Here is a 23387-nt window from a genome sequence, read left to right as displayed (position 1 = left end):
TCCTCTGCGAGCACGAGCCAGGGTGCACTGAGCCGAGCCAACCCCAAATCCTGGAATAAATCACCAGTTTTCCTCCACACCCTCACCTTCTGCACTGCGGGCAGTTTCAGCCAGCCAGGTAAGCCCCCCTGGGGCTGAGACAGGCAGGGGGACAAAGTAGCCAGGGTCAGGGCACACACTGTGTGCTGTGGCACCCACACGAGGAGGCATCAGTGTGGTGCTGGAAGCTGCAGTAAAACAGGCACAGCGAGCACTACCTGAATGAAAACGCAGCAAAAAATCAAACTTTTTTTTTTTTTTTTTCTGGCACACGGAGGCTCCTTTCAGCAGCTCTCCTGGGTGCAAGTGATCTCTTGCTCTCTGCAGTGCCTGCCAGCAGCCACCACCACCCGTACGCTGTTTCCCTGCCTCGCAGCACCACCCCGTGGCCTGCTCACCCCACAGCTCCCCTTGCATGACGGAGCAGTCAGTCAGACACACACTGCTACCCCTCCCAGGTTTTATTTTTTTGGATCTACTCAAGTCAAAAGCACCCTGATGTTTCAGTGTTCCTTTGTGTGTCCAGGGAAGTTGTGCACACGAGTCGTTAAGAGCAGCTACACAGAAGGGCAATAATTGAGAACAGGACATCCAAGTCTTTTTACATGGAAACTTTTATTCTCAGTGAGATCTGTACATTCAAGTCGCACATACTTTTAAGTCTTTGATGGAGCTGTAGCACATGACCACAAAAACCGCCTGGTCTGTTTGAATGGTTACAAGTTTATGCCTCGAAAGTAGACAGGAAATTTGTGACTATTTCCTTCAACTTAGCTTCTGTCTGGTCAGAGATCTTCCCTTCGGTCCTGTTGAAACAGAGTTTAGTTAAGCTTCTGACACAGAAATAAATGTACTGTTAATTCCCAAGTCAAAAAAAAAAAAAAAAAATCTTTACTAACACAACCTTCCTTCTCCACAAGAAGTTGGTCCTGTTAAGAACTAAGGTTTGTCCACAAATACCCTCAGAACAGAGCCGTGCTGAACCAGGCACAGCTCTGCCAGAGCTGGAACGCACAAATCTCAGGACAAAGCAAGCTAGAACCAGCTCACAGGACAAGATTGTGGACATACCTAAACCCCCAGAGTCAGCTCTGCAACAAGGCAGCTAGCAGCACTTAATCCACAGAATTCTAATATTTTAAAGCTATTAGCATGACAAAAGCATGCCAGCTCACTGCCTGAAGTGAGTTCCATTTCAGATTACAGGAGAAGCATGCAAATAGGTTCATTTTAAGGATCAGCTGGGTTTTTTTGAATAAAAACTGTGGACAAGATGCTGAGATCTGTGTAAGGACAGCAGGCAGGCTGATTTAAGCTCCACTCAGAGGCAGCAGAAGGCCTGATGTTCGGGGATACACTAGCTTAATGAATGGTTCGGTGACCATCTGTGCTGCAGCTCCCAGGTCAGTACCCCTGAGATGAACTAAGACAAATTATCATACCTGATTGTGGAGAGGAGGGCCTGGTGCTGGCTCAGGACATGAGCCAGGAAAGCACTCTCAAATTTAGTGATTTTGCTGGGCTCCAGCTTGTCCAAGTGACCTCTCACACCAGCATAGATGACTGCAACCTGCTCCTCAATAGCCATGGGAACTGCATGAAAGAAAACATTCGTACCATCAGCCATTCTTGTTTCAGGATACATCAGTATCAGTCTCCCTGAAGATCAGCTCTGTGTATGCAACAAGGTTGTCAAGCCTGCGTTTACAATACCCAGAGGATATCTTCGTGCTGCCACAAAGACCAGCACCACAGACTAAGAGGGAATGCAGACACGTTACACCCGAGACACTCACCGTACTGTCCTTGTTTGAGGAGCTCTGTCAGACGCACACCACGATTCAGCAGCTGCTGCGTGGCAGCATCCAGATCGGACCCAAACTGAGCGAAGGCAGCTACTTCACGGTACTGAGCCAGTTCCAGCTTCATGGTACCTGCCACCTACAATAAAAGGCAAGGGCACGCTGAGTTTCACCAGTTTTTAAGTGCATCTAGTTGTCATCTTCAGCTGACAGTTGTCACAAGTCAGCTAAATAGGTGATTAATCACATTTCTAAAAAATCCCACACTGTCTGGCCTTTAACATGTTATTCCTCCCTGAAAGTATCACAACTGATACTTCTAATTTGCATCTGGATTAAAAAGCGTGTCATTAACAGAGCGTTCTCTGTACCCAGCTGGATCAGCACCCAGTTCAGCACAATGGAACTTTTGACCATTTTTGTCTGGTTTTGACTATTGTCAAAAATCTTTATGCAGATACTCTTCCCTCCCCTCGCCATGTCCTGCTTCCTGCCAGCATGTGATAGAAATATCAGACTCCATAAATTTGTCTGATTATTTTTTTTTGTTTTGTTTGTTTTTTGTTTTTGTTTTTGTTTTTTAAAGTTATTTCACAATACCAAGGAATTCAGAACTTACTTCCCTTTCTATTCTTGACTCTGTAAAGAGTGACATGGGTTGGACAGCCTACACACTACTCATCTCTGACGACAGGAGCTCTCATTACATGCTTACCTGCTTCATAGCCCTGGTCTGAGCAGCAGAACCCACACGGGACACAGACAGACCGACGTTGATGGCTGGACGGATACCTTTGTAGAACAGCTCAGTTTCCAAGAAGATCTACGGGATAAATTTGTTTTATTACCCTGGTCAGAAACCTCCCTCAGACACACCAGCATGTCTGTGCAACTTACTGGCAGAGGAAGAGAAAGACCTACCTGTCCATCAGTGATGGAGATGACGTTGGTTGGAATGTAAGCAGACACATCACCAGCCTGAGTTTCAATGACAGGCAGGGCAGTCAGAGAGCCACCTCCAAAGGAGTCGTTCATTTTGGCCGCTCTCTCCAGCAGGCGGGAGTGCAGGTAGAACACATCACCTGGGTAGGCTTCACGGCCAGGTGGACGGCGCAGCAGCAGAGACATCTGACGGTAGGCAACAGCCTGTGCAGAAGCATAAAGGAACCCTCTCAGACTTCAGCAGCTCATTTAAAATTCTGAATTTTTAAGCTTGATGTGATCTTACAGCTATAAGCATCAATGCTGGACCACAATGTCTATAAGCAATGCTTCCTGACCTGCTTGGATAAGTCGTCATAGATGATCAATGCATGCTTTCCATTGTCTCTGAAGTATTCCCCCATGGAGCAGCCTGAATAGGGAGCAAGGTACTGAAGGGGCGCAGCGTCAGATGCTGTGGCAGACACCACAATAGTGTACTTCATGGCATCTGGAAAGAATTTGAGAGAATCCTTACCTTAAGTACATTACCTTATCACCCCAGTAATCAGCAAATGCAACATCCTTATGAAGTGCTAGTTGCTGAAGTAAACCCAGGCACTATCACTAATTACAGGAAAGTACAATGGATGATTATTAGCTTGACTAACTCAAAGTTTCACAACCAAGTTTATGGCAGCTATTATCTGGCACTTGCAGATTATTTTTCATCTAAAGTGAGGCTTCAACTTTTACTAAGACATCCTTGGGCTCCAGAAGTCAGAGACCTGGAAGTCTGATTCCTTAGCTTTTACAAGAAGGTGCTACACTGCTTCACAGTCCAAAAAAAAATTGCCACTAAAATACCTTTTTTTTTTTTCTACTAGGTATGATTCCACTTGACCAGCAGGTAAGAGGCAAAGTGCCTAGGTTCTTTTAAGCCCTGTTATACACACGGCTTTTTTGCCAGACATTACTGTTTCTGAAAAAATACAGTGACATAATGGATTATGTTTGGGCAGTAAAGTCTCTTCACCAGACTTTAAATTGCCATTCACACTGACTTGCATGCATACAAAGCAAATGCAAAGTCCATAAAAATACTTGCAGGCCACAGTTTATTATCAGGCTTGCCTGACTGCCAAGAAGAAACTCCCCCAACTCTGATGAAAGAAACATGAAGGGTAATGTTTTCAGAAGCAATTAAACAGTTTCAGGGCATCATTTAGTTTTTGAATACAACAAAGTGAAAAGGTGTCCCCTGTCCCTGCTGGTAACTGTAAGAACTTGTCTAGAAAAGTAAGTAATTTTTTTTTTTTTTTTATCAAATAAGAACAGAATCCTGTCTATACTTTCAGTCAGGAGAGTTCATAGTATTATTCAGCATTACAAGAACAGGATGTCCTTATGTGCCAGGCTCAACCATCATCAGCAATCTGTACCTGCATCAGTGAGCCTCTTCACCAGCTGTGCAACAGTAGATCTCTTCTGGCCAATAGCAACATAGATACAGTACAGCTTCTTTTTCTCATCTGTTCCATCATTAAATCGTTTCTGGTTGATTATTGTGTCAATTGCAATTGATGTTTTCCTGTACAACACACGGTTTGGTTAAGTTAAGCGACCCATTCCTCTCCCAACCTCCACCCAGCTGTGTTCAGGTACAGTAGAGCACACTGCATTCAAGTCTCTATTCATGGAAACATTTTTCGTTTGGTCATTTAACTTACCCAGTCTGCCTGTCACCAATGATCAGCTCACGCTGGCCCCGGCCAATTGGCACCAAGCTGTCCACGGCCTTAATACCAGTCTGCATGGGTTCCCGCACAGAGATTCTGGGAATGATGCCAGGGGCCTTCAAGCCAACTCTCCTACGTGTCTTAGATGTAATAGGACCCTTAAAAGAGAGAAGAAACCCCGTTGCAGTCTGCACCACACAGGAGAAAGCTTAACGCTGAGCGTGACACTCACCTTCCCATCAATGGGATTGCCCAGGGCATCTACAACACGGCCCAGCAGCTCCTCCCCAACAGGAACATCCACAATGGCACCGGTCCTCTTCACAACATCCCCTTCCTTGATCAGTCTGTCGTTACCAAACACGACAACACCAACGTTGTCGGGCTCCAAATTCAAGGACATCCCCTAGGATAAAGATCATGATATCATGAGAAAAACAATACCAGCATCTACGGTGAATTCTTGATGCTTTACTATCGACGTGATTAGTCTACAGTGTGAAATACGGGACACTGGCAACAACTACCAATGTTCTGCTTACATCCAATCATAGAATATCCTGAGCTGGAAGGGACCCACAAAGCTCAAGTTCAGTGCACTTACCTTCTCCCATACTGGTGACAGAACCTGCCTAAGCCTTCATTTTACTACATAATTACACTTGCAGCAATCATTCTTCTCCCAGAGAAAAACAGAAAGGTTAAGTAGGTTTCAAACACATTTCTCTTGCCTAGGAATTCAACAAGAGAATTCATCTATCTGCCTGAGGCAAGCCAGAGCATTAACAATTCTGGAAGAGATGCTGCAGTAGTATTAGGTAACAGTCAGCTTTTTAACGTTAGTCTACCCTTAGGACTAGAAGGAGTCACCAAATTGTGCACTGTAATAGATCACAGAGCTTTTTCTTCAACGGTAATCATAAAAGCCTGCCTAAAACCTATGAAAACAAAATCCAGTGCCAAATTAGCCCTAAACACTTCCTAGAGGAAGGCAAATAAAGCTCAACTGTTGGCCAAGAACCAGATAAGGATACCAACGGAAAGCATTACAAATTCAAAGAATATTTGCCTTCTGTAGTATTTGCCTAGTAGTCTACTAGTTACTACTCATTTAAATTACAATGAAGTCTGTAAAATCTCCATATGGAGAAGTCCATGCACAGACTCAGACTGTCTTTTAAAAAGTCATCTTCTCATTTGTACAATAAATAAACTGCTTTAGTGGAAGCTCACCTTCAGCCCAGAGGAAAACTCAACCATTTCTTCTGCCTGCACATTTCTTAGGCCATACACACGGGCAATGCCGTCACCAATCGAGAGCACACGGCCGGTCTCCTCAAGTTCAGCAGAGGTGTCAGCTCCCAAAATACGCTCCTCAAGAATAGAGGACACCTCAGCAGTGCCTAGAAGATATTTCAAACCAGATTTAGCGAATTAAGGCACAGTAGAAATTCAGTAAACTTGTCTTTAATTCACAAGCCAAGGTAGCCTCTCCCAAGTATAATTAAGTTCTAGCAGGAAACATTCTTCCATATATATATAATGCAGAAGGTAAGTAACAGTTTGCGTTCACAGCCAGTAAAAGCAGCTTCAAGTCATCACTGAACAGACTTCAATCAAAACACTGATGGCTGTTTAGTTTTATCATTGATTTCCTTCAGTATATCCTACCCTGTTAGCAATCCCTCCCTCTGGAGAGCCATTAGACTAAGTAGATTAGACTTCACTCAGAAAGAACTGCCACGCCCTCTCTGCAGGCAGTGCGTTTACTTAGACTAGATGCATGAAAACACCAACTCATTCGTAAACCAGCATATTCTAAAGGCACTTCATGCCTTTACAGAGCAAGTTGTTCAATATGAACTATAACAATGTTTTCCATCTTCCCCTGATTTGGCAGCATGCCCCCAATAACTTTTTATTTCCTCAGCTAGGAAACAGTAAGCAGTGAAAATTATTTTCTAATAAAACCTTTACTTGGCCTAAACCACAACAAAAATTGTACATAAACTGCTACCAAAACACAGCTATGCAGTGCTGTTGCCTTCTCAACACCCTAGCAGCTCAAGAGTAACGATCAAGGACAAAAGGTCAAAGTAGGCCTGAGAAAGTCATCCTTTCTCTAATATTGCCAACAAGCAGACAGGAAATTGGAATTTGGGTCATTTTTCAGATAATTCTGCAGGACTGAAAGACTGAATTGGGCATTTGGGAGGCAGATAAGCTTAGTGAGCCAGCTGACATGCGATCACCCCATTAGTTCGGACACACTTTGACCAATTATTAAAGTTAAGTCTGACAGATGTGACCGTGTAACTGATATTCCACTTCCCAACACTGCCAGTACATAAGTGTCCTGAAGTGTTTTGTCAGCTGACACATGCACCTCACACTACAAGTTCAAATTACCTCGTCTGACTTAAGATCAAGGTCTTAAACAGTACTCTTATAATAATAGGGGCCTTTCTTCAGACTCACCGGTTTTCTGGAAATGGTTTTTGGAGGCATGGATGTTTCTTGTGGCGACAAATGCTGCACCCAGGGTGTTTCTGGAAACCTAAAATAAGTAATTGTTTCAATAAGCGAAGCCTCTTTGATCACAAAAAATACAGTATTTTAAAGAAAGATTATGTTAAAATTTCTCAGTATGAGATTAGATATTTAGTGTGTCTCCATTTTGACTTGCGCTCCAAAGCTCTGCGTTCCCAAGCTGCAGCTACAGAACCAAACCCAACATGAATAAATAACCACGGGCACTAAAAGAGACTGCTCTAAATCGCTGCGTTTTCCTGCACAGCCCTGGCGTTGCACTGTCACCACCACAGCGCTGCAGCAGCTCCCACAGCAGCGCCTCCCTCATCTGCCACCATTCCCCGTGGCATCGAAAGCTCAAAAAAAAAAAAGAAGAAAAGCACAAATAAATCAGAAAAAAACTCATTTATCTGCACAAGGGAAAACAAGGTTGTCGTCTTAGGAGAATTGATTTCTCGGTAAAGCGAGGAGTGACCTTTTCTAGCAAAGTCTAAGGGCAAATTTCCTGAAGCGCAGCTAAAATATAGATGACTGTGCAAAAAAAAAGCTGTGATAATTGATGCATTAGATGGTGATTACAGCTATAAATCCTGAAGCTCACAGTGCAGCTCTGCAGCCGCAGAAAGCCCACGCTGCAGCCCCAAACCCCCACGAAGGCCTGCGTTCACCTTCACAAGGGGCACGGGCTGGGGACAGCCCCTGCGCCCCCCTGCCCCTCATGGAGCCCCCCAAACCCCCCGGGACTTCGCCCCTTTCCCCACATCCCTCACGGCCCAATTTTCACCTTCAGCGAAGGGCACGGCTCCCCTAACCCCATTCCCATTCCCCAAACCAACCCATCCCCGGCAGGACCCGGTCCCCGGTGTGTTTTGGGGACCCCCCCCTCACCCCCACCCCACAGCGGACCCCCGGGGGCCGAGCCACGGGCGGCCGCGGCCCCTCAATGTCACCGCGGCCCCCAAGATGGCGGCGGCGGCCGCCCTCCCCTCAGCCCTCAGCCCGGCTGCAGGGGAAGGCGAGCTCACCAGGCCGGCATGCCGCGGCAGGGAGCGGGCGAGGGTGGCGGCCAGGCGGGCGGAGAGCATGGTGGCGGCGGCGGCTGAGGGCTGGGGGTGATGCAGACGGGAGGAGGCTGCCGGCCCCGCGCTCTCTCCACAAAATGGCGGCGCCGCGCTCCGCCCTTAATGGGCGGTGGGGCCACGCCTGGGATGGGGGGAGCTTCCCCCGGCCCCTCAGCCCGCCCTCTCTGTGTGTGTCTGGAAAAGCAGAGAGAAATGGGGTGTTTAGAAAAAATAGCCTTTATGGCAGGTGCGCTTGAAACGGCCCTGGGTGGACGCTGAGGGGACGCGTGGGGCTGGGGGCTTCGCCACCCTTCTGGGGGCTGTGGGGGTTGGTGTCCGTCTTGTTCAGCTTCTGAAAGCTGAACATGGGGCGGAAAAGTGCTTAAATCTCTTAAAAACTTAAATCTGTGCTCTGGGAAAGAAGGTGAAAAAGCCACAGCATGCAGCGCTTTGCTGGTCTTAGTGACCTGACAAAGCAGCTTATTTATTTCTCAGCCCCTCTCTTGCTAATGCCGGTGTCCTAAAAGGTGACCCCTCAGCTGCCTGGGTGCAGTGACAGCCACGCAGCCTCGCTGCAAGGCCCGTAGGTGGGGAGGGTGCCAAAGGTCGGGCAGCACACCAGGACAGCGGCCTCGGAGTCCTGCAGGAGTCTGGTAAAGCTCCCAGCAGGCCTTTGCAGGAATCGTAAATGTTAGTCAGAAAAGGAGCATGCCTTTTTTACGCAAGTAACAATACACAAGCTATTCAGGTTCTAACTTTTGCCCTTTAGTTTAAGAAGATGACTCGTGCCTTCTTGGTGAAGGGTTTCATATGTCTTTATTTGTAATTTTTATCGTGATACGCATGAAACATAAAATTCCATCAAAAGCCACTTCAATATTTTACTGACTAAAGACTTCTTAAACTACTGGGTGCATAAGAAGAAAAAGTAAATTCCTTCAAAACCTTCAGAGCCCGTCAATAGGCTCTGTTGAAAGCGATGGCTGCAGGTAGTGAATTGCACCGTGTGTTGTTTTTGTTATTTTATTTGAGCTTTGAGATTTTAAAGTTAGGATATTGTAACCTCATATCTAAGTAAACTTTAAATAGAGAGCTCCCAGCTGCTTGTCTGTTAGCGACCGTGTGGCTGAACTGCCACAAGGATGAAGCAATAGGATAAAGGATAAAGCAATAGGCTTAATAAAAAATAATAATAATAAAAATATAAAAAGCATAAAACAAAAGGGCTTCAGGTGCTAAAAATCACACCCAAAAAGGCAAACGAGAGGACAACCGCAGCTGTGGCTACGCGGCAGGGGCGGCGGGGCGCTCCCGCAGGCCTACAACTCCCAGCAGGCCCCGCGGCGCGCGGGGAAGGCCGGGGTGGAGGCGGGAGGCTCAAGGCGGCGGTTGATGGCTGAGGCGGCCACCATGGAGAAGCTGCGGCGGGTAATGGGTGGGCGGGGGGGCTCGGCGGAGAAGGGTCGGGGGGAAACTGTGGTGGTTGGGGTCTCCAGCGCCTCTGTAGCCAACAGGGCGTGGGGATAAAAAGGTGAGATTTATAAAATTAGGAGGTGAGCAGGGGTCCTGAAAAGATGAGGGAAGTTAAAGGGGAAACGCACACGCAGAGCTCGCAGCGCTCTGGCTATTTTCTCTCACCTCACTTATCTGTTTATTTTTTTCCTCCCCCCCATCCTCTGGCAGGTTACTTTATGGCTGAAGGAAGTGTTTGAGAATCAGCCCGTTCCGCATTACGAAGTGAACCCTCAGACTGTTGATATTTTGTATAATCTTAAAGAATACAGTGAAACCAGAGAGAAGGATCTTGCTTTCCTGGTAGAAGACACGGAGCAGAAGGCAGCAGAATACGAAGCACAAGGTGAGTTAGAAGCTCCGGTTCTTGGTTTCATCACAGTTTTCCTTAGTTACCTCATAGACTTTTTTTATTAGAACCTTATCACCTAGTGTATTTAAAAAAACAGACTAGCAATAAGCTTAGCTTTTGTTACGGTACATCTTTCACTCCAATATTCTCCGTGCTTTCCTTTCAGCAAAATACACTCTGACATAAGGTTGGTCAAAAGCAATCTTTTAGCCAGCTTGCGCAGGCTGTAAATGTGGACAAGCAGGTTGATTGCCAAAGCCTCCTAGCCTGCTGAATAAGAACAGCATTAGAATATTGTCTGGATAGATAGCAGAGGGACCCTACAGCTAATTTAAGAGTCTGAGCTGGTGCTAATCCGCTGTTAAGGAAAACAGTTCAGGAATCTGAAACAATAGTGAGGTGATTAAGTTATGCTCTTGCAGCCTGGACTCTGTGTCCAATGTCATTTTTTCTGGAGCAAGTGAGTTGTTTAGGGGGCCATAGTAGATCTTAATACATGTGCCAAAGGATCATCCCTTCATTGGCATCTTTCAGGAAGGAATTTTACTGCTCTGTAAAGAGGGTGATGTTGTGCACAAGAAGGCAATGTTGTAGAAACCCCATTTGTTTTTTTCATCAAGTCCTCTAGTGATTTGACATCAAATGAGTAGTAATGGAGACTGTGCAGTTGATTTGGGCTCTCAGAATGTAGACGCTACCAGACAGTTACAGATGTGAGCTCTGCTGTAATTTCAGACTCCCCTGGTAGGAAGGAATATCATTACTAGCAGAGGTTTCATATGACAAGTGTGATGGCTCTTTCCATAATAGCAGAGAGATTAAAAAAAAAAAAATCTTCTGGAGTAGAATTGGGTCCTACCTAGAGCTAAAATAATATTATAATATTATAATATATTTTTTTAATCTATTTTTTGTTTCAACTTGTTTTTCAGCTAAGTATCTAGAGGACCTTCTCACAAAAGGCTTGGGTCTTCCATTATCCAGTCTGTCCAGCAAAGGCACCGCCAACCTCAACACCCTGGTAAACAGTGCAATAACACTTGGAACGAAGGACACCTCTCTTACCAGGTAGTCCTTCCCACTTCGCATTGGGGTGATGGTCTGTGCAATTTCCCTTTCTACAGTTTCAAATTGTGCTTTCACAACAGGGGTCTTGTCCAGCTTCTTTGGCACCTCTGGGGCAGCTTTAGAGGACACAGAAACCAAGCACAACACTTGATTTTTCCCTGTAAGGAAAGCCTCTGAAGCCCTGAAGGTGCCTTAGCCACAATTAAATCTCTTTTTGGCACATGCCTTCATGATCAGTGCCTGCAGGATGTGACCACTACAACTGTCCACAAGCTGTAGCAGCTTTTATATTGCTGAGGCAAGGACTGTGGAACTGTAGCTGGTTGTTTAGTCTCACCTCCTCTCTTATAAGGCCTCAGTTATTGTAAGGAGATTTCCTTGTCTCAGCCACAGAGCAATTGCAGCTGTTAGTCTGTTCTTTCTGTTCCCTTCTGCCTGGCCTTAAAATATAACACAGTAGGAGTTCCTTGAGCATTGTCAGTAAGGAGGAGCTGAAATCTGCCTTGGAATCCATTTTTTTTAAACCATGTTCAGGAGCTTTGCTCTCACGGTTCTTTAGAGACAGAGGGGCAGGCAGAAATGAACAACTTGAGAAGAAAAAGTGGATGAAATACTTCTGAGTGTGTCCCAGGGGCATGCATTTTCAGGAACTGAATTTCAAAGGCAATTTGGCAAGCCACGAATGGAGCATTTTATTATTTCAAACCTGGTGGCTATATTCACTGGACTGCCAGGTCCTGTTTAGCCTTTCCCAGTACTCAGTTTGCTGGGCTGTTTCCCCTTCTGGACAAAATCTCTACTAATTAAGGGAAGCAAATACTTTCAGTGACTTATTTTCTTCTTCTAAAATACCTGGTAGTTAGTTACCTAATACATCATAGCATGAGAAAAACAGGTCATTTGTGGAAAGTGTGGGGTGGGTAAACAACAGTAATTCTGAGCTTCATAAAAGTTGACTGAGTATTCCTGTTGATTGATTCTTTCCACCAGCTTCTTCTGTGCCATCAATGACATGAGTTCCGAGCTGTATGCAACAGAATCAAAAAACAAAGTATTGGAGCTGGAGGTGGCCAACATGAATAAGAAACTAGCTGCTGCACTGGCGATGGAAAAGCAGTTAGAGGAGTGAGTAATGGGTGGAAAGGGGAAAGATGTAAGCAGTGCTGCTGATCTCTGCTGTGTGGTGCGTTCCTTGTGACAACTAACAAGGGTAACCGAACTGACAGGTTTTTGATTCATCTATAATCCACAGTATTGGGAAGTATCTGCCAAAAACTGTGTGTTATGGGCACATTCAGAAGTTAAAAGACTTTGGGGCTATGATCAAACCTATTATTTTAAACCAAAAATGGTTTACAAGCATTTTTTGGATATGGGGCGGCATCTTCCACCAGTCCTCTTCAACTGAGGGTGGTGGCAAACTACATCTTCTAACCACACTTACTGTAGGCTTTGTAGTTAGAGTGAAGGAGCCAGGCAAAACCAGAAAGATTCCTAGGTAAGAATTTCCTTTAACCAGTGAGAGTCTAAACAAAAAAAAATACATAAAGAGTATCAAGTCCATTCCCTAAAGGATGTCATCTGAAGGGCTTTGCCGAGTGTGCTGTGATCAGCCCCTCTCTGGGCATTGGTCCAGATGTTCTCCACAGTTCCCTTCCATTCTAATTATTGTCTGGTTCTGCCAAAGTTGTAATTGTGGTGCTGTTGCAGCACAGATGCAAGACCCACATGCCTCTCCCAGTTTTGCCATGGCCCCTTTCTATGCCCGTAAGTTTAGCCTGCATAACACGTCCGTAAGTGACTTAATTACAGAATGAAGCAGAAGACTGTTATTCTGTGCTGTTACACAGATGGCTTTCCCCTTGACCCTTTTATCCTGTGGCCCTTGGGAATCTGGAGTTGACAGCCATGGATATTTTCATGGGGGAATCTCGCAGGAAAATGCAAGCATTCTCCCCCTCTGGAGTTGGTTGTATTATGGTGTTTAGGTTGAGCATAGATGACTAAGTGGTATGTGAATACTGATGTCTGTTTGCATGTAAAGGCTTGTTTCTTTTTCTTTTTCTTTTTTTTAGGGATCTTAGAAAAACACAGTACTACCTTGAGGTAGAAAGAGTCAAGGCTGAGAGCCGATCCCAGACCTTGAAGTTCCTGAGAGACAAATCTGAGGATTTCAAAATCAGGATTAAGGCTGCTGAGGTAGACAGAAAGAATTACTTAACAGTATTCTGTAATAGGTTGGTGTAGTTGTGATTGGTCAGGCCCAAAACTAGTTAGGGACATTGCTGGTGCTTCCTAAACTCCTGGATTTTGTATATGTGGGCTAACAGGATGAGTTGTTACCATACTTCAATTGTTCCCAATATGTACACTCTCATTCTTCTGAATGTCCTTTGGTAAATGCAAAGATACTTTCCCTTTTAAGAATATTAGCTCAGACTACTTTGTGCTTGCTGTGATGTACTGTTAACTTGTCTGTATACTCTTATATTAACAGTAGAACATATGATTCACTGAGGAAAATCGTGTCAAAATCCTGAATATAGCTATTTGGGGAGGATTAATGAATGATTAAATGTTGAAGGCAGAAGTTGTTCTGTCTTCTTCACCTCTCCCTATGTGATGAAGGATATGTGAATGCTTTATTTAATACTTGGATGCTGTTCAATATCCTGACAAATACCAGATAGAAAATGTTGAATTAGTGTTAACGATGTTTTACTGAGAAACCTCTTCATAGCCTTGCCATGTACTCTTCCCCCACTAATATTCAGGAAGGATTTATTACTATGAATTTTAGTAGTATGATTTCATACACCAGCTAGAGCTGTAGTTAAAGTAGCATGTTTCTATTCTTTTCAGACTGTGTTCTTGTCTGCCTCTTTCAATCAAAACCCAAGGAAACAGCAAAATCTTTCTCTTTCCTCTTATATTTTGTCATTTATGTTTGAACTCTTTCCTGTTTGTAGGAGAAGATTGCTGCCAGTGGGTTGGATTATTCATTAATGCATGAGTCACTACTGAGCATGTCTGAGGTAGGTCTGTTGGTACAAGAGAGATGTTTCTACAGCAATCCGTGTTGCAAATGGAGTGGGTATTCTGTGGAATGTATCTCATTACATGGCTGTCTGTGTATTGCAATTACTAAATAAAATGACCCAGCTGATTGCTTCTAGGGTGTACCTGCTCTCAAATGCTGCTGAGCTAAGGGAGAGAAGATTGAGTGAAACCCAGATTCTGAACCTCTGTGCGCCTTTTTCTTGTCTTTAAACATAACATTTTAAACTAAATGCTAAGTCCAGCAGGATGTTTTTAAAGAAAAAAGCACACTTCTTGAATTACTAGCTATAGATCATCCAGGTTTGCTCTGAGTATTTATAGATATTTAATGTGTTTGAGTTGTTCCGTCTGCACTCAACATGTTTTAATGTTACTTGCTATTACTGAAACGCGCATTTCAGTCTCTCTTCCCATTTCTTTTACACTCTCTTCTTGCCTATTAGGCTGAACAATTAAAATAGGTTTCCTGAATGTATGTTGTCATTCTTGTGAACCAGCACTGGGTGGCAATGTTGACATTGCACAGTGTTTCAGAAGAGTACTAACTAAAAATTGTTGGAATTCTACATACAAAATGGCCTTGGAACCTTTCTAGTCTTTATCTGACCTTCATCATCTTCCCAAACCTAAGTAAAAGGGCATGTTTGACTCACTGGCATTTCTATGTCTGCTCTGCCAAGAGCTCTGTAAATTAGGCAGCACGGATGACTTCATCTTCAGAGTGTGTTCTTCTCCCCTCTTCTCTCCCCTCTTCTCTCCCCTCTTCTCTCCCCTCTTCTCTCCCCTCTTCTCTCCCCTCTTCTCTCCCCTCTTCTCTCCCCTCTTCTCTCCCCTCTTCTCTCCCCTCTTCTCTCCCCTCTTCTCTCCCCTCTTCTCTCCCCTCTTCTCTCCCCTCTTCTCTCCCCTCTTCTCTCCCCTCTTCTCTCCCCTCTTCTCTCCCCTCTTCTCTCCCCTCTTCTCTCCCCTCTTCTCTCCCCTCTTCTCTCCCCTCTTCTCTTTCCTTTCGTTGATTATTTGAAAAAAAAATACGGGCTTTGTTATGTGCTAAATTTTAAGCCCTCTGGAGAAACTACCTCCCCTTGTTAACAGCATGAGCAAAGCACTGCATTATTTGGGGACTTTTTTTCTGTTGCGTGTGCAAAATTATCACACCCAAGGCATAGGCATGAGACTGTATCTCCTTCCTTGGGGCTCAGGTCTGTGTGTGGCCTACAGTGATGTTGACCATGAAAGTCCTCTAGTGGCTTCTGAGTTGACAGGCTCCCTCCTGTCAGGGAGGTAAGATCAGGTGGTTATCCTGCAGGTAACAATGTTGTATGTTCTCAGAAAGGAAGAGAAAGTATATCTGTGTAAAATTTGAACTGGGTTTAACTGACTGATAGCTGAATGAATGGTAGATCTTTAGTTCTTTGTGCATTTTGTGAAAGATCACAAGACCTCTAGCCAACGTGGGTGACTTCTGAAATGCTGTAGATAATTGTAAATGTATTTTTTGCTGATTTACATCACTTCTACAAGTAAGTCTGTGAAATGTAATCTACTTTGTTTTGTCCACAGAAACTGGAAGAAATGCAGAAAGAAGTGGTGCCTATGAAGAGGGATCTTGACTCCTACCTAGATTTAACTCCTGTAATTATTTTTCACTGTTCTTTTATACATGCAGTCAGATTGACTTCAATGGACTTCAAAAATATAAAGGAAATGGTTACATGTTTCAATAGATAGACAGATCTCTGTAGAGATCTATTAATGAGTCGTGTAAACAAAAGACTTTACTAAAACAAGTAGCCATATATTGATTAATCAAAGCCAGAAAAATACGAGTGTTTGCCTGGCAAACTTTGCTCTAACAAAATGTCTAGGAATGTGACCTGAAGAAATAGGCTGGTTGAGCTCAGTATCAAGATGAATTAGCTAGAAATCAAAAATTTAGAAGAAAATGTATATTTCCTTAGTATAACAAAATCTTTCAGATTACACGTGTCCTAATACATTAGTAAATCAGGCTGTCAATATGGCAGACACAGCACACGGTGCAGAGGTTGAAGCTCTGAGCAGAGTTGTAGAAATGATGAAGAAATACCCAGATGTAGACTTTGTTCCTTAAGCAAGTACTATAGCTTGTATGAGTACTGGCTGCTCCATCATTTTCCTTGATTTCTCTTGAGGGTGCTGGGAACACACCTCAGTAGGCTGCTCTCTGAAGCACCTTTTATAAAAAAGATGTTTGATCATTTCAAACTAGAAAAACTCACATTACAAAAGACATTTTCAATTGAGGGCAGTTCTGTAGACAATAGTGGCTTAAAGAAATCACGGGGAAACGGTAAATCTGTGAAACAAATGTCTTTGGCTGTGTGTGATGTGTATATATCACCGCCTGAGATACTTGGGACAACTCAGCCTGGGTATTTCTGATCTCCTTTGGAAGATCACTACTTTTACAGATGAGTATTAAGGATTTTCTGCCATTCAAGTGAGATTCTGCAAAAACTGGAGCAGATAGTCGAGTGGGCTTTGGCTTCAGTAAATAAAGCGGTAAGCTAAATGCTTGCCGTTGCATTTGAGTTTCCTGTTACGGCTTCTGTTACCTCCTCATCTGAGCACCCTGCAGTCCATAATACAGGTAACCTCCAAGAGGTGAAAGATTTATTCCAATTTTTATAAGCAGGGAGTAGAGGTCCAGAGAAACAAAGGGATTTGTCCAAAGTCATGCAGAAATTCTGAGATGAATCATGTATCTTGTGTTGTGAACTGGGGACCTGTCTGCTGGACCAGCCTTCACCCCCTCAGCCCTTACAGAGTTCCTGCTCCTCAGCACGCCTCCCTGTAACCTGATCTCTCCCTTATACAAATACTGCCATCTCCCTCCTAGAACAAAAGGATGAAAGGAGAGGATGGGACTGATTCTCTTTTAAATCCATCTTACTCCAAGAGGCAGCTGCCTCCTCTCCTCAAGCAAAACAGGATGTTCAAATTGGATTAGGTTTCCCAATTCCTCCCTCCCCGACTCCCTGTCAGTGGAGACAGGGAGAGCCCTGATGCCCTGCTGCTGGTGCAGACAGAATGAAGGAGGAGGGTTCATACTTGCACACTGCTGAAAGTTTGTGCTCTGATAATTTCATTCCTGGATATGGTTAAAGTCTAGTTCCTCACTTGGTAGTTTTGGAAAATGGATAAAAATATTTCCTTAGACATCAGGTTATAGCAGAATCTTGAAAAATATCTGATTGTCCATACCAAACTGATAATAGGCTTTTAATGTCAGTATCAATAGTATGTGAAGGGTGTACACAAAACTGATTTTATTATCCCTGAAATCCCCTGGGGCACATGATTAGAGTCTTGCAATGATGCAGGAACTCTGCGATTCATGTTGAAATATTGATTTTTATGCCATTTTCTTTCATTAGAATCCTTCCCTTGTGCAAGTGAAGGTTGAAGAAGCAAGACGAGAACTGGTAAGCGTTTTTATCTTTTACAGGGATTTAAGTGGGTGCTGTCATTCCAAAACAAGCTATATGTATTAATTGCTTGTGGATTTATCTACCTCAGATCATAGTCTTAATGATCTCTGGAGGGAAATTCTTGCTCTGATATGGCAGAAGTAGTGCATATTGGTAGGGGGAACTGTTGGAGGCACGATATCTAAAGCTACAAGGGCAGTTGAGCATAATGGTATCAGTGGGGATTACGTATCTGTATCCCTCTGGATTTTCTGCTTCACCTGTCAGAATGTTTATTCATTCAACTGTGCCACAGCTTCTTGGTCTCATGACCTTCATTACTGTGCCTGAATTCTCAAAGGGTTGTAGGGCCCATGTGTTATTGAACAGCTGCCTTGTGGACTGCAACAGGGACCTTTCCCTATAAAACACAATGCCTGTTTCATACATGCTTGTGTAACCTGCAAGGCATTGGTGAGAAAAACTTCATCTAAAGATGTTTGGGAACTCTGTATGTACCTTTCCAGAGCAAGCTGGGCCATGTCTGAGCATAGAAGCTGTCTTTGATTTCTTTGGGTTACTGTCTGCTTGTTTATAGACACGGCACAAGGTATTCAGTGATAAACCTTAAAACTGTGATCAGAAAGCACATTTATTTGAGAGTATTCTATATGTTTTCAGATGGGACTAGTCAGGTTGGTGATCAACTTATTTATGTTCCAGAAATACAAGCTCACCTTAACAGCCTGTAAGGCTTTTCTCAGGTGTGTACACTCTAGAGTATATCAGTTCAGCTCAAAGGTGTCCCATTGGGGCACAGTACAAAGGCTACCGAGTGATTTTGGCTGTTCTTTTGGAGGTTCCTCTGTAGTGACTACTGACACTACTGCCACTTGCAGCAGCGAGAACTTTCAGTTCAATGCTTGGGTTAATCAGTGCTAATAATATCTTGAGGTTTGATCTCTGCAGATGTTTGTGTCAGAAGAATATATGAAAACTACTGTGTGTGATTGCTGAGTTCTCTTGTGCCTTTTTTTTCTCCTGATAGAATGCCTTGGAGGCAGAGCTCTCAAAGCAGATTCTCATGCTGACTCTCGAGATGCCAGAACCCAGAAAATACAAGTTCACCTGAAGTGGCTTGAACGGAAGATTTCTTTTCCAAATTTCTATTTTACTTGCACTAGTTTGGACTCACTGTATTCCTGCAGCTTTCTGCCTTACTCTTCTTGCTGTCCGATGGCATGCTTGTGACCTTTCAGTGAGTGTAATCTTTCTGTAAGGGTTCAGGTAGCCATGCATTTTTAAATGTCACTTTTTTCATAAAGTAACATGCAAGCTTCTTGTTTTCTGTGTCAGTTATTTTTCCATGAGTGATACAAACCTGTAACCAACCTCCAGATGGCACCTTCACCAAGAACTGTCCCTACCAGCATCTGGTAGGCCCTTACCACACAGAATTGAACTAATTGTCTGGCTCTTTCTCTGTGTCCAGGCTCTGGATTGTATTTTATTTCCCTGGACTCCTTGCTTTGGTGGTGCAAATATGGTAATGACAGGAGCCTTGCACTTACTAGACCATTGGCTTTTGCTCTCCTTTTCTTGTTATTTCAGAATTGGAGAGGCATCCGTTTTTTTCTACCACACATACCATGTCTAATATTTACCAAGTTTTTGAAGATGAATTGTAGATTCTTAGTTTGGGTGGTTTCTTTAAGGGGGAATGAAATCAACTTTATTTCATGTCTTCAGCAGGGATTTGATACATTAATCAAAACAATTAATATGAAAATATAGCCTAGGGCCGTATAGAGACCTATAATAGGGCCTAGAATTGTAGTTCCCAGTGTGTAGTTCCCAGTTTAAAGCCCTGCAGCATTTGGGACATCCCACAAAGCGGATTTTTGTGTGTGTGACCAATGGCTGTCTACTTTAATGGAGACAAATTCAGCTGTGACTTGCCTCATATGGTTTATCAGACAGGCTTCACGCATCAAATTCTACTGCTCACACAGGTAAGAGCTGGAGTGAAATGCAGCAGTACCAGCTGCCTAAGAATCTGTAGTTTCTTTTGCCATCTGAGAAAATGGAAACCCATTACCCTAAACCTATAAAGTTTGCCCATGTTGAACACTTAGCAGACCAGTAGCTCTCAATTTTTCCCTTCATTACATTCTAGTGTTAAGCATATGAAAGTACAAAAGATAGCTTTATGGATAGCAATGGAATAACTTTAAAAACAATAAAAAAGGGGCTTTATACATGTAGTAAGACTTTCAGAGGTCTAAAGACATGGATATCTTTGTAGACCTACTGTGAGATAGTAGTTTGAGGCTAGATTGACCCTTCTACTTCTGCGTCAAATGTCATCTTCCAAAAGGGTCTGCGGAACCCTCCTCTTTCTATGCCACCACCACACAAGCCATGAACACCCAAGTTCTTAAAAGCTGTTTTGCATGAAAAAGCCAGAATCTGAGAAGCTTGTGGCTGGGAGGGAGCCTGGGAAGCATCAACACCTTAAGACATGGAGCATGGACCATGGGCCATTTGTATCAGACAAATGTACCAGGCACTGTCCAGATAAATAGCTGTGGTGCTCTCAGTAGCAATCTGTAGCTACATCTGTTCGCAATTACAGTTGCAAAAGATTATGGTAATGGTTGAGCGTGGTGTGCCTGTCACCAGGAGCTGCTGCTTGTTTCGATTCAGAAATTGATTTCACTGATCTGCAGGATGAGAGATTCTGTTGTTTCATGTCCTCACTTGAAGCAGTAAGATCATGAGATTGGCACCTGATGGTTATGATGATTACGTGCATCTCTGATTTCTAAGAAGCTGCAAGCTCAGGAAGACAGAGTAAATAAAGCATTACAACCTCATCACCTTGTGACCTTCCTTGCCTCATATTTTGCACCTTGATGGGGAAGAATTAAAGGATGTTCTTAGAGCTGACGCCTGTGGGATCTGTCTTCTTCCAGATGCCAGAGAGAGCTGATGTTTACCTTCAGGATTTTTAATTAGAAAGTTAGGAAAGTACTAGTTGCCTTGGTTTCATGACTATTATCTTCAGTTCTTTCTGGGCTAAAAATCAAGATGGCAAGAACAGGTGGATGAGCTGTATATTCTGTATATACACATAGGTTAAACAGGCAAAGGGGAAATTGCCTCAAAGAGGTAATTTTTCCTGTTGTGGAAGGGAAAAAGTCATAGTCTTAGAAACAACATATCTGGGCAGATGTTAGAGAGCAGTTTAACAAGGAATCCATTGTAAGGCACTGGAGGTCATGACCAGTCAATTACGGAATCTTAATCACTTGAGGCTTTTAAGAGCAGATCAGAAATGCTTTGCTTAAGCATTTATTATGCTAAGGAGAGTTGATCATGCTGGGAGATAGTAAGACGGATTAGATGACTGCTTGAGGATGCTACCAGCCCTGTTTGTCAATGAAAGCCTCCAGACTTACTCAGCTAACACACGAAGGCTTTTTATTGCACACGTTACCGTGACTCAAGGCTTGAGTAGGCTTCCTCGGGCAGTGGCACTCCCTGAGCACAACTTTATCACACAACACCACACCAGTTGGGAAACTTGGTGGGAGAAAGGGGGGGGGTCTCTACGCCTGCACCTGCAGGGCAGCTGCATGGCTCCTGGCTGTGCTACTTCACAGCACGGCAGCATGTGCTGTGGCCCACTCATTGGCAAAAAGCCCGACTACAGAGGTTGGCAGGGCTGGACTCTGACTCGAGAGCTGTCCAAAGATAGCTGTGTGTTGCTTCCCAGGGTTGGAAATGTAAGGGGGGAAAAAATACCCAGCAGCTGCATGCGAGCTGTGTGCCACAGCTGAGCCATCTGCAGCACATGCAATATAAATCAGGAGCCAGTTGTCAGGTCCTACAGTTTGGCTTTTGATGAGAGCAGGGAAAGTCAAATAAATGAGATTTATGCAGCAAATGGACTGTCAGTAAGATGTCTCAGCTCTTCAGTTACACGTTTGCATGGGCAGGGTGCATTGCAGGGCGATCAGAGACATTCCTGCTCGCTGCTGGTATTTTAGGGCAGCCCGGCTTTTCCAAACTGGGGATCGGATGCCAGCACAGGAACAACTTGCAGAGGTGCTGCCGAGTCAGAAGCGCGCTTGGCTGAGAAAATGTTTGATTTTGGGCTTTGCCCTCTGCCCTGGCAGCTGTTGAGTGTTTCCACGGAGGTCAGAGCTGGTGGCAGGGAGCTGTGCTGCAGCCTGGAGGGAGGCTGCCAGCTGGACCTCTCTGCTGCTGTATATTAGGAAATAATCACCCAACTGGGAATGACACAGTTGCCTGGGGAGGCTTTTGCTTCTTCAGCCCAATTGCAGATTACATCAGCTGCTCCACCCTGAGTCTGATTTTTGGGGATGCTGTGTAATAATCACACCTGCCCAGGCTTCCAGTCATGTGGGGCTCCCTCAGCTCAGCCTGAGCTGGGGATTGCCCCGTTGTACTGCCGTCCCATGCAGGAGACGTGTGTGCGTTGTCACAGCTCACTCTGTTCCTCCCTAGGAAATATGAGGATCCCAATTCCACCTGGAAAAAAAATAAAATAAAAAAAGGATTTAAAGTTATGCAGTAGGCGTGAAAATCAGCAGTCAACCTCAAGTGTAAACTTGTATAAATGTATAATAAATTTTACCACAAAGTGATAGACTGTTCTTATCAGGACAGCATGCAAAACAATAATTGCTTTAGAAAATAATAATAAAAAAATAATCTTCAAATGAGCTCAGTGGTATGGATTTATTTAAATGAAAACGCTTAGGTACTTAAACTAGAATAACAAGAATAAAATGCTAGAGGAAAAAAAAGGCAAAATTAAGGCCAATGAGATAAAATACATATATATTTACTCTAAATACACCGGATCAAAAGATGTGGATGGACACTTGGCTATAATTTGTCTAGTCCATATTGTACAAATACTCTTTGTTGCAAATAGTTCACTGAGGTTGCTTTTCAAGCTTACTCTGGCTGAAAACATTCAAAATTTTCTTCATTCATCTTAACCCTTAAGTAGATAGAGAACTTTGGAATTAAATACATTTTAAAAATCTTAAAATAGTTTCAAGATGTATTTGAAAAGGAGGTTGGCTGCATGTTGTACCGTCTCCTGTAAAACACTCCAAATATTCTTTTGATAAAGAATTCTATTTTGGGAAGTTCTAAACAAAACAAAACAAAACAAAACAAAAAAAAAAAAGGGATGTGTCAACATGCCTGTAAATGTACTTAAGTATTTTTTTTAATCACATCTAGTACTGAATAGTTCTGGGAAAGATTTCTAAGCTACTCTTTGAGTTTTCAAATTACAGGGACCAGTGCTGGAACGACAGTAATTCTGGTCTGCACAGCCGTGCATGCTGCAAGAAATCCTTCAGCTTCGTCTCCGAGTATGTTGTTGCTGTTAGTATCTTCATGTGGCTTTAGAAACATTTTACGTTTTTTTATGCACTAACTTCATTAAAGCAATCATGTTCCAGGCTGGAAGGATTTCTGCTTCTCTAATTCAGAAATATTTCACTTAAAAAAATAAAAAAATAAATCAGAAGTGAGTAAGCAGAGGTTTAACCAGTAAGCGTGTGCTTCAAGTCAAACTTGCATTTCCTTCATTCTTAGCTGGCTTCCACCTACGTGGTAGGACACAGCACTACCTCCATCTGTCTTTAAGTAATTCAGCATTACACCATTCTTCCTAAACTGTGCAATCTCTGGTTCAAAAAAAAAAAAAATTAAAAAAATAACACCAACAACCCTCCAAACTCAAGACCTAATGTAATAAATGTTTCCTCTAGCCCCATGCTAGATATGCCTTTAATGCTAATTAAGCA

The 23387-nt window shown here is 43.6% G+C and overlaps 2 protein-coding genes across 2 annotated transcripts; one reads left to right on the top strand and one right to left on the bottom strand.

Annotated features, from left to right (window-relative positions):
- Positions 1-635: 635 nt before the first annotated feature.
- Positions 636-8210, bottom strand: ATP5F1A (ATP synthase F1 subunit alpha). Its single transcript, XM_084304751.1, has 12 exons — positions 8059-8210; positions 6980-7058; positions 5735-5904; positions 4734-4907; positions 4493-4659; positions 4205-4353; positions 3122-3273; positions 2763-2987; positions 2557-2664; positions 1836-1980; positions 1482-1632; positions 636-845 (listed from the first exon to the last, which is right to left on the bottom strand). Exons 1-12 carry the CDS (start codon positions 8116-8118, stop codon positions 764-766), a joined length of 1662 nt encoding a protein of 553 aa, XP_084160877.1. The 5' UTR covers positions 8119-8210; the 3' UTR covers positions 636-763.
- Positions 8211-9457: 1247 nt separating this feature from the next.
- Positions 9458-18776, top strand: HAUS1 (HAUS augmin like complex subunit 1). Its single transcript, XM_084305759.1, has 9 exons — positions 9458-9522; positions 9778-9952; positions 10891-11026; positions 12017-12151; positions 13102-13225; positions 13996-14061; positions 15644-15715; positions 17500-17547; positions 18581-18776. Exons 1-9 carry the CDS (start codon positions 9487-9489, stop codon positions 18662-18664), a joined length of 876 nt encoding a protein of 291 aa, XP_084161885.1. The 5' UTR covers positions 9458-9486; the 3' UTR covers positions 18665-18776.
- The last annotated feature ends 4611 nt before the right edge of the window (positions 18777-23387 follow it).

The sequence above is a fragment of the Netta rufina genome (genome assembly GCF_964035555.1).
Source record: "Netta rufina genome assembly, chromosome: Z".
NCBI lineage: Eukaryota > Metazoa > Chordata > Aves > Anseriformes > Anatidae > Netta > Netta rufina.
The sequence above is the reverse complement of the archived record's forward strand: the minus strand, read 5'-3'. Positions and strand labels throughout refer to the sequence as shown.